Here is an 11,698-nt window from a genome sequence, read left to right as displayed (position 1 = left end):
GGAAATCGCGGAGAGGTAAAAGTTGGCAGCCTGACGTGTGAAACGCTGCCAACTCATCTCTGCTTGGCACTGCTTAAGATACGGAAATCATGCGCTATGAGTTACAGTAAATACACTGAATGGAAGTGAGTGAAATCAATCAAGGACTTAATAATATTATTGCCTTGGACGTATTAGTTTTTGTCATGTGAAAGATACCACAGACTCGAATAATAATCCGAGCAAGCGCGATAGACGAGTGGCATTGTCACTTATTTTTCACAACGGCAGATGCGGCTCGAATCCCAAGCAACGCGAGTGGGATTTTTTCGTGAAACCTTTTATCAAGGGCAGCTATAAAACTCAGAAAAACTGCGAAAGACATGCAACGAGTTGAATATTCAAGCCTTCAAGACCACATGCAGGCAATTCAAGCCCCTGAAGGAATCGAAAATGATGATGATTATGCTTGTTGTTTAAAGGGGCCTAAGATCCAGGTCATCGGCCCCTAATTGTACGAAATGCAATGACAATTTAAAAGTACAAAATGCATCCACTGTCCAGAATTCAGAATGTGAGGACGAAGAATGAATGGATGGATGGGTACGAATTTAAAATCAGTGGAACCGACCCACAGTGCCCCACATACACAGAAGCTGGCGTAAAACAATAGTATTGCTGACCAAGGGACTGCTTCTACAGCACGATACTGAATCGACGATGCTTATAGTCGAAAGGGGTCCAAAATCCAAGATCGCCCCTCATAATGGTACTTATCGCTAGGAAAGTAGAACCATGGCATTTGTCACGTTGCGGTACTAATCAAAAGTAGCGTAGACTCGCGGTATTCCACACATTATGGTACTACTCACAGGTAATGAAATTCGCACATGTATTACAGACCTACGGTGTTTCGCACATTGCGGCGCCATTTACAGGTAACGCAAACCTATGGCGTTCATCGCAAAGGGCACTAACCACAGGGACTCGTACTATCTCGTGGTGTTCCTCATACAGTGGGTACTAATCATAGGCAAGCCAGAACCATGGTGTCGCTCACCCATGGTGTCGTTCATATAGTACTAATCACAGGTAGGCCTACTGTAAAAGCCGACAGTGCACTCTAAGTGCGGGGCTGACCGCACGGTGCTGCTGCGTGCTACTAATCACAAGTAAATTCATGGTTCTAATCCAATCATCCCTTCGTCGCCCCTTTTAGTCGCCTCTTACAAGAGGCAGGGGATACGTAGGTGTATTCTTCGTCTGCGTCCTTATCTTATTTTCCTCAAGTGCGCCGGCAAGCCGGTTAGGACCCCTCTATCCGCCACCTGGGACGCGCCACGTGAGAGTATTACTTCTCCCCCCCCTGATACGCCATCGTAGTAGGTTTGTGGGTAGGATGATGATGATGATTGTTGTTTAAAGGGGCCTAACATCGAGGTCATCGGCCCCTAATGGTACGAAATAAAACGAAATGGAATGACATATTAAAAGTCTAAAATTCTCCACTGACCAGAATTCAAAAGCGTGAAAACGAAGAATGAATGGATGGACATGAATTTAAAACAATCAGTGGATGCGACCCGCAATGTCGCACATTCACATAAACTGACGTGACAAAATAGTATTACTGACCAACGAAGTACTGCTATAGCATAACACAATCGATTATGCGTGCAGTGAAAAGGGGGTCCTAAATCGAAGTTATCCGCCCCTCATAACGGTACTGATCGCTAGCAAAGTAGAACCATGGTATTTGTTCTGTTGCGGTACTAATCAAAAGTAGCAGAGACTTGCGGTATGCCACACATTATTGTACTACTCAGAGCTTATGAAATTCGACAGATAATACAGACCTATGTTTTTCTCACTTTGCGGCGCCATTTACAGGCAACGCAAACCTATGGTGTTCATCACATAGGAGTACTAACCACAGGGACCTTCCCCTATCCCGTGGTGTTCCTCACATAGTGGGTACTAATCATAGGCAAGGCAGAAGCATGGTAGCTATCATCCCACGGTCCTGCTCATATGGCGGTACTAATCACAGGTACTGCAAAAGCCGACCGCACGGTGCTCCTGTGTGCTACTAATCACAGACCGATTTCGTACCTAATGTAGTGGTACTACGCACAAGTAAAAGCAACCTTGGTGTTCTCCGCGTGGTGGTACTAATCACAAGTAGTTTCATGGTTCTAATAAATCAACCCTTGGTCGCCCCTTTTAGTCGCCTCTCACGACAGGCAGGGGATACCGTGGGTGTATTATTCGTCTGCCTCCCCCACCCACAGGGGGTGTGTGTTTGGTCCACGAGAGGTATTTTATTTCCCTCAAGTCCGCCGGCAAGCCGGTGAGGACCCCCCTATCCGCCACCTGGGACGGGCCACGTGGGAGTATCAGGTTCGTGGTCGTGGGTAGGAAAGATGAAAATGAGAAGCCTGTCACAGTAAGATGAAGTAATGTCAGACTCAGCTAGGGGAACCGTGGTCGCAAATCCACGCTCCCACTTAAAAAGCTGCTATAGGCAGATGATACAGTGGATACATTCTACCGCCGCCACCCACAGACGGTTGGCTTATTTTACATGTGAATAAACTGTACTTCTTGTAATTTTAAGTAGGCGACGGAAACATTTTCGGTTATGTAGGCCATTCTCCGTTCACCATCCCCGAATTGTACCTACAATTTATAAAAATAAATAATTATAATAATAAGATGGAATAAATTATGTCGTAGGATGGTAATAGTTTTAAAACCCTGTAAGTCAGTAAACTTGTGCGAAAGTATGCTGAACTGAAGTCCGGCCCCGCGGTGTAGGGTCCAACACATCTCCCTGTCACTCGGCCACCCGGGTTCGATTTCCGGCCGGGTCAGGGTTTTTTAATTGTACATGATTAATATCCTTGGCCTGGGGACGTGGTGTTTGTGTTGTCCTTAATGATCATTTCCTCACATTCAACACTTGACACTTCCGCAATTTCCAAATACACGCAGGTCCGTAGTAGGGGCAAAGATCTTCTCACGTCGACGCCCCGAATAAATAGCATTAGAAAACCGAATATACAGTATAGCATTAAAAATGCAGAACTGAATACTTAAGCATGTAAGCAGGCCTATATTGGTAATAGCTTTTGCTTCTGTAACATTTTGAATGAATAAGTCATGGAAGTATGTAATGGAATTTTATAAAATGTTTCATTTCTTTGTAGAATGGTTTGAATGTTCATAACTTACGGATTTTAAAACGTGATGATGATGATGATGATGATGATGCTTGTTGTTTAAAGGGACCTAACATCGAGGTCATCGGCCCCTAATGGTACGAAATGAAAGAACAAAAATTCATCCACTGACCAAACAAAATAATAATGTCGTCATGAAGAATGAATGGATGGACATGAACCCAACAAAAAAACAAAAACAAAAAAAGGAAACAAACAACCAAAATACAGTGGATCAGACTCAAAGATCATACATAATTGATTACTGACCAAGGGACCACTCATAAAGCACGATAATGTTTGATGTCTAAAGGGGTGCAAAATCCATGTCTAAGGCCCCACAGAATGGTACATGTCGCGAGTAAAGTAGAACCATGGTATTTGTCATGTTGGGGTACTAATCAAAAGTAGCGAAACTCACGGTGTTCCACATAGGACGGTACTACTCACAAGTATTGTATTTCGTACAGGTAACGCAGACCTATGGTGTTTCTCACACAATGGCGCCACGCATAGCCAACGCAAACCAATGAGTTTCCTCACCTAGGTGTACTAGGCACGGATGCCGGTCCCACGGGCACCGGGTTGTTCCTCACAGAGTGGATACTAATCAAAGGCAACGCCGACCCACGGTGTCGCTCATATAGTGGTACAACTCACAGGCTACGCCCAGACCCGCGGTGTTGCTCACATGGGTACGACGCACGGGTACTGGAAACCCCCAGGCCAAGCTCATGACTACTACTAAACAAAAACCCATTTCGTACCGAACATAGTGGTACAACTCGCAAGTACAGGCAACCGATGGTGTTCCCCGCGTGATGGTACGAATCAAGAGTAGCTTCATGGTTCTAATTCAATCATCCCTTGGTCGCCCATTAGTCGCCTCTCACCACAGGCAGGGGATACCGTGGGTGTATTATTCGTCAGCCTCCCCCACCCACAGGGGGTAGTGTGTTTGGTCCGCGAGAGGTATTTTATTTCCCTCAAGTCCGCCGGCAAGCCGGTTAGGACCCCCCTATCCGCCACCTGGGACGCGCCACGTAGGAGTATCACCTCTCCCCCTGCTACGCCAGCGTAGTAGGTTCGTGGGGTTTTAAAACGTAATGAAGAATATTTGATCGCTATTGTTCATAACTATAACATTCAGGTTCAATTCATGGACTGACAGACTATTGTCACAATAATATGCTAAATTATTTTGTTCATCTACTCAGAAAATGATTCAGTAAATGCATTATGCAAACACTCAAGAAAAATTGTGTTTCTTAAAGGAACATATTTTTTGAGTCCGTCTCCCTATCTGCGATATCACAATCGTATACCTTTTTCAGGAATAAATTTCCTTTTTCATTGAGTAGATGTCCTTCAATTCTCTCATATTCACATCCATTCTACGTATGAGACTTGATGCATTTCTAGATAGAACGATGAGGCTACGTTCAGCTCCTCACATAAAACGCAAATGAGAAAAATGGATGACTTAATAGGAACTAAAAATAACCAAATCAATAATGAGATACAAAAAAAGCATAATGAATATTATTGTTCCATCATTTAGACAGCTTAATTAGAAATTCATCAGTCCCTTAACGATGCTATATAAAAATTTATGGTTGTTAACGAAGAAATTAATACTATCGGTCGTTCTGCTCTTAACACAATATTACTAAAAATCCCGACTTGTACCTGGATGAAACATTTTCTAGATAATAAAATATAAATCATAATAATCAAATCATGATTAGACATAGAATCTTACATAGAACTGGAGACCAATTTCGCAAATTGTGAAATCTAACCAACAATTATCAGAAAAAATTACTCGGCACGTTCAGAACGCTTCATTACACAAAAACACATTTAAGTACATAAATGTCGATTCACGCAACCAGCTTCATTAAGTCCTCACTCATATTTTTTTTTTTTTGTCTTTTGTTAGCAATGCTTGTACACACTCGCCAAGTCAATCATCTAGTAAATAATAAATAGCATACGTTGGAAATTCTGAGAAAGCTTGGAATCCAGCACTCGACACTGGAAAAAATATATAGTGGACATTTTAAAATGGTGATGACAATGCTTGTTGTTTGAAGGAGCCTAATTTCTGGGTCTTCGGCATCTAATGGTACGAGATGAAACGAAGTTAATTAATAATTACCATTTTAAAATTTATCCACTGGATAGACTTAAAAACAAATGAAGAAATATTATTATGAATTCAAAATAATCGACGTTTGAAAAGATTTAGTGACTAGTTTAAATCATAATTTATACTACTCCTAAATGATAATAGTTTAGTGTTTCCTTTCTTTACAATATTTTTCATATTTTTGGTTATAATAGTGTACACTGTAAACAGTCAAGATCCTTGTGGTCATTTACGGTTTGTGAACTTATGTCTTTTGAATATATATATAAAGTAAAAGGAAATAAATGGCAGATAAGGAAGGAAACCACTAAGCCAGATCTTTAATGACTGGCACCAGGTATTGTTTAACTAATAGCCGAAATACCATCAGAAAACTAAGGGTTTAGGAAAATATAATGCGTCCCAGTAAATAAGCAAGTATTCTCAACAAATAAAAATTTATTTGCAAAACAACAAGTGAAAAAACAATTTCCAAAAATTTGACAAAATGAAATACATATTTTTTTTTAAATTTTGTATCAGAAAGTAAGAAATTATTATACAATAAGTACAAAAACCGTCAGATCTCCAGGTGTGTGAACGTTAAAGGAAAACATTGCTCCTAATATCGGTAACTCCAGAGGAAGAAACTCAGGACTTCACCGAGGTGGGTTGTTTAGGTGGAACAACATTTCCAAGACTATGTGATCCTCCCAGACAACAGCCAACAGAGTATGCTAGGAACAGATTGTAAGGGTGGGTTTCTAAGGTGTTGATAATGTCTTCAATGCAAGTCTTGGCCCGAGAGTCCCTTTAACGTTCACTGTTGTCGACGCCCGAGTGTCTTAAGCGAAGTAGGAATAAGCCGCAGGGTAGGCTGCCAGAGGAGCGGCGTGCACTGCAAGTGGGGCAGCGTGGACGGCGGCTGGGACAGCCACGGGGGCGGCGATGGCGTGGTTGATAGCGTGCGCTGTGTACGAGCTGGCGTAGGGTACAGCAGCCAGAGGCGCGACACCGGCATAAGCGGAGACAGCCAGGCAGGCGAGGACAACGATCTGCGGAACAAGAAGTGTTAAAGATTAACCAAGAGAAAATACATGCTTGACAAATAAAAATTCACTTATAATAGATGATAAAAGCTTTGGATGAAAATTTTCAGTTGTTAGAACTTTAACAATCTGTTTTATGTCGCACCGACACAGATAGGTCTTATCGCGTGGATGGGATAGGAAAAAGGCTTAGGAGGTGGAGGAAACGACCATGGCCTTAATTAAGGTACAGCCCCAGCAATTGTCTGGTGTGAAGATGGGGAACCACAGACAAACATTTTCAGGCCTGCCGACAGTGGAATTCGAATGCAAGCTGATAGCTACGAGACTCAAACTGCTCGACCACCTGCTCGGTCAGTTGTTCGACGTTTTCCTATTATTCCACAAGCAGAATGGCTCAAATTGCGTTTGACACGACCCCAACATCAAGGTTATCAGCTCCCTTAGTGGAAATATACAAAACAATAAGTTATTATTCCTGGCCTTTTTCTAACTAATTCTAATGTTATTAGCTTTAGGTCCCTCCAACTACTTTTACGATTTTCAGAGTCACTGAGATGCCGGAATTTAGTCCCACAAGAGTTCTTTTACGTTCCAGTAAATCTACCGACACAAGGTTGGCGTATTTGAGCACCTTCAAATACGAACAGACTGAGCCAGAATCAAACCTGCGAAGATGGGATAAGAAGGCCAGCGTTTCAACCATTTAAGCCACTCAGTCCGAGCTTTCTCTAATATTATTAGAGTCAGTACTACATATAGATTTAGCCCAGTTGTACGGTTGACTTCACTGTTGCATGTACTTCTGAACCGAAAACTATCACGCTAATCTTCTATTTATTTTGTTTAATGCAACAACATGGGTATGTTTTCGGCGATGGTAGTACAGGAAAGGGTATGACAGGTCAGGAAGCAGCCTGGCAGAGAGTTCCAATTTCGGCTGTTGTGAAAATGTGAAACCACTGAAAACTACCTTCCGAGTTACCAATATTGGGTTAGAACCCACCATCTCCCGCATGCGAGCTCACAGCTACGTTGGGCTTATCACGCAGCCAATTCGCTCGGTTTACTAAGCTGACTATTCGGCCAAGAAGCCAGATGGTAAATTATAATTAAAATAAGTATTGATTGTTGAACGTCTCTTCAATTGATATAGAGGCGTTGGGAGTGTTGAAATTTCGTCTTACAGAAGTTCTTTCACGAATAGGAACATAACAGCACAGAGTTGTGCCATTTAAGAACCCCACATGCTGCATTCTCTGGATATTTAAAGGGAAGATCTCTATTGTTCGATAATTTGACGTAAACGGCTCACCAGTTTTATGTTTCTACGAGGAATGTTACAATGTTACAATGCCAGACCAAAAAGAAGAAATGGAAAACAGGAAACATGCAAGCAATATATTAGTTTTACATGACTGTTGATATTGTTATCATAGCCACGAAACCTCCAGTTTTACGTGGAATCCGAACCACATAGGCTGGTCTATTCATTTCAAAAAATAGCTAAGACTGCACAACTTCGTCCTTCACGTGCCCAATGAGAAGTTGGGTAGTTTTGAATAGTAGTAAGCATGTTAAAGAGACGTCTTTTCATGTGGGATGAATCATTTACCTCCACCTTATATTATGAGGATTAAAGGAATTAGTTAAATTGCTTACGATTAGATATAACAACAAATTTTCATTAAAGATTGCTTTAGCACGCTGTATTTCATTGCAGTCTTCCACTCCGCTTCCAACCTACATGTCCCAGGTTCGGACCCATTTGAATAGCGGTTTTACAAAGACCAGCACATGCAGACAGGAAAGGTATCCGGTCATAAACTCCCACCAAAGTCCTAAAGCGAGCCTGAGTGCCCCATCAATTCGAGGATGAATATAGTTTTGTTTTTGCTAGTGACATAACTTCGAAGGGATGGGAAAGGGCTAGAATTGGGAAGATAGTGCCGTAGCCTTAATTACGGTGCATCCCCAGCCTTTGCCCGGTGCGAAAATCAGAAATCACTAAAAACCGTCTCAGGGATGCCGAGAGTGGGATTCTAAACCACCATCACCCGACAGCAAGATGCAAGATAATGGTGGTTGTAATGGAAAAACACCGAGGTTATTGACCCCTGATGACATAAAAGTAAACTAATGACATAAAATGTGCCAGCAGAATAAGCTGAAGATGAAAGTAAAATAGAACTTTAGAAAATCGATGTCTTTGAAATACAGAATAAAATCTAGTTTAAGATATAATGATGATCATCATTATCTTAATTTTACAGCTTCGGGTGCAGACATTTTTATTTTCACCCCATCGAGATTGCCTGCATGTCAATTTCAAAGTTCTGTTTTACTCTACTAGATGGCAAAGAAAATAATTTCTGTTGAATGGTAGCTACTTAAACGTATATATACGGTACTGATTACTTAACATTTAACTAATAAAACAGTAGCATATTAAAACTAACAGATTCTAAGAAACGCGTTGTAAACAATAAACATTTGCAGTTAAATATGAACTTTGGGCATATTCCTTTTTATAGTTGGAAAATAAATATTTGAGAGAACAAGTCATAATAAAAAACTGATGTAGAATTCAACCTAACGTCGATAGAACTAACCACTAGCCCTCTAATGGCGATGTCTATTGACTGCTTGTCATCACACAAGATGAGAGACATAGTAGTTCCCTTCGGCCCCCGATCACAAGGTCGTAGGAGAGCTGATGATGATGATGATGATGATGATGCTTGTTGTTTAAATGGGCCTAACATGTAGATCATCGGCGTCTAATTTTTAACGGTGGAAAAATGTCCGTTCTATACCGTACTATATCGACTCATCTGGCGTTCAGGCCGAAATTTGTCATTAAAAAACACCCATATATCGTCCAACAGAGATCAAGTTTACTGTACCATCTTGTGAAGTGGAAGGTCAAAAGTGACGAGCAGGCAGCCTTCAAATGAAATTCCCACCGAAGGAGTTGGCCGTGCGAATAGGAGCGCGCAGCTGTGAGCTTGAATTCGGATGATAGTGGGCTCGAACCTCACTGTCGGCAGCCCTGAAAATGCTGGGGCTGTACATTAATTAAGGGCACGACCGCTTCCTTCCCACTGCTAGACTTTTCCTATACCATCGTTGCCGTAAGACTTATCTGTGTCGGTGCAACATAAAGAAACTTGTAAAGAAGAATAAAATGCCTCAACGCGTAGCAGTATTCATATTATTATTATTATTATTATTATTATTATTATTATTATTATTATTATTATTATTATTATTATTTAATATATCAGGCAGTTTCCACTTCCGTCGGAGATCAGCCTTGTCCACGCACTCAGAGGTTCTTTACTATAGTCAATCCCCTCTGATACCATATAGGCTAAACTATATAGGTGTGATGTTTGAGAAATGGAAAAGCATTAGCCTACTTTTCTTTCTGAACTGACAAGTTCACCAATCGTGTGGATATACAAGTAAATATACCGTTAGCTGTTACAATGACAAGGTTTTGAGCAGTAGATGGAGTGCAGCCAACTCACGGAGGCTTATTTTAATGCACAACGAAACAGTCTGCTCGGACACACTTTCACCTACGCAAAGAAAGCACGTTGTCGCCATTATTGTGTAACATTTACAATATGACATCAGTATGCTGTATGTCAGGTATTAGTTAACACATGAATCGTGCATTGGTGGAACGATTGCTAATGAATTTTAATTGCAATTGAGATTAGGCAACTAAATCCTATATTTCCACGCTGCTAGCGGAATTCGTTGAGAGTTTCAAACACAGGTTACATTGTAACACCACACAAGATTGAGAAAATACGTACACACATTTCTCTGCTTAGGTTTTCTCATTCTGTAATGAGTTTCGCGTCGTCTCTAATCCATCCCTCTTCTCAATCTCATTCTTCGACAATCAAGGGACATTTCTTCTATGCTACCTTTCTACTTTTTAAACTACAGACATTCACACAACCAAGACAAAATGTATTTTTAAGCCACATATTTTCTCCTTATCAAGAAATATCCACCTTAAAATTTACCGGCGAGTCAGATGTTCGTTTAATCTCTGAAAAGGGAGGTTCTAGCCAGCCCCATTGTATAGGGTAGCGTGCTTGTCTTATCTCGAGGCTTGGGCTCAAATCCAGGCCAGTCTAAGCATTTCAATTCGGGAATGGAAGGGTGTTCACTCAGCCTCGTAAGATCAGCTGAAAAGCCGTCTGATACGAGAAACACCGGAACAGGTCACAAGAAACAAGAAAAATAAATGAGAAAGTCATGACGCTGAGCACGTGAATCGACGCTGCAACACGTATTTACAGCATTCTTGCTCATACATATTGTCAAAGCCAAAGGTGAGACTGAGAATATTCAGAATGTTCAATGAAAAACTAATTGGTTCTAACTCCTGGCAGAGTACATACTGCAATGTAAACACAATACCTCGCCGGGGCTATGTCTAGGCTTGTATTAGAACTCAGTAGCCTTATTGTTATCTACTTAATATGATTCCAGCCAAGTTCGTATCAGAAAGAGAAGGCCAAACTGGTACAAAGCAATAGAATGTTGGGCCTAGTGAGATCTGTTAAAGAGACACCTCCAGGGTGGTGATCATTGAGTATGGAGCGTTACCAGAACGAAACTGACAGAGTCAATCGAACACCTTTTGGAATATCTTCCCCACATCCCCTTTTATCAGCACAGGCAGTCATCAAGTCTTGAATCTAGGATGCAGGGGTGAAAGACCGACATCCGACCATCCGAACCACGAAGGGCTCATTTGTCCTGACAGTACTTAAAAGAAAACTGTCCTAAGTTAAACGCTATGACAATGCGAATGTACTCACCACGACCTTGCAGACCATGTTGCTTGTTGTTGTTGGTTGGTGTGCTGCTGGAGAGAGCTGAGCAGTTGATGATAGCCTAGCACAGTGCCTGCACCTTATATACCCCACTGGCACATGGCTCCCAACCAGCGCATACACCGTGACATGAATCTCTTAGTCTTTCCGGTCTTGTGCCCCACTTGCTAGACACACCACACCCTGGGCCAGACACGCTTTCCAAATCTTCTTCGTCCTCCCTTAGAATATTAAGAGTTATCGAAATCAGCGATAGTTGGCTCCTTCCACACAGGCTATAACTTAATAGCAATGTACCTAAAATTGTTATAATAACTGTACTAGCCGTCGCCGACGGGTTATTTAATGTTACTAATGCAAGGGAATAAGAATCTAAGTAAAGTACTTAAAGTTTTCAGGGGAAGCGATGATGCTTGTTTAAAGGGGTCTGACGTCTAAGTAATCGTCCTCTGTTGG

The 11,698-nt window shown here is 41.6% G+C and overlaps 1 protein-coding gene across 1 annotated transcript; it reads right to left on the bottom strand.

Moving 5' to 3' along the window:
- Positions 1 to 5,877: 5,877 nt before the first annotated feature.
- On the bottom strand, positions 5,878 to 11,274 carry LOC136872492 (uncharacterized). The gene is made up of 2 exons (XM_067146300.2): positions 11,228 to 11,274; positions 5,878 to 6,386 (listed from the first exon to the last, which is right to left on the bottom strand). Exons 1-2 carry the CDS (start codon positions 11,243 to 11,245, stop codon positions 6,177 to 6,179), a joined length of 228 nt encoding a protein of 75 aa, XP_067002401.2. The 5' UTR covers positions 11,246 to 11,274; the 3' UTR covers positions 5,878 to 6,176.
- Between the last annotated feature and the right edge of the window lie 424 nt (positions 11,275 to 11,698).

This window comes from Anabrus simplex, chromosome 4 (assembly GCF_040414725.1).
Source record: "Anabrus simplex isolate iqAnaSimp1 chromosome 4, ASM4041472v1, whole genome shotgun sequence".
Lineage (NCBI taxonomy): Eukaryota > Metazoa > Arthropoda > Insecta > Orthoptera > Tettigoniidae > Anabrus > Anabrus simplex.
Note: the sequence above shows the minus strand (reverse complement) of the source record. Positions and strands in the feature narration are given on the sequence as shown.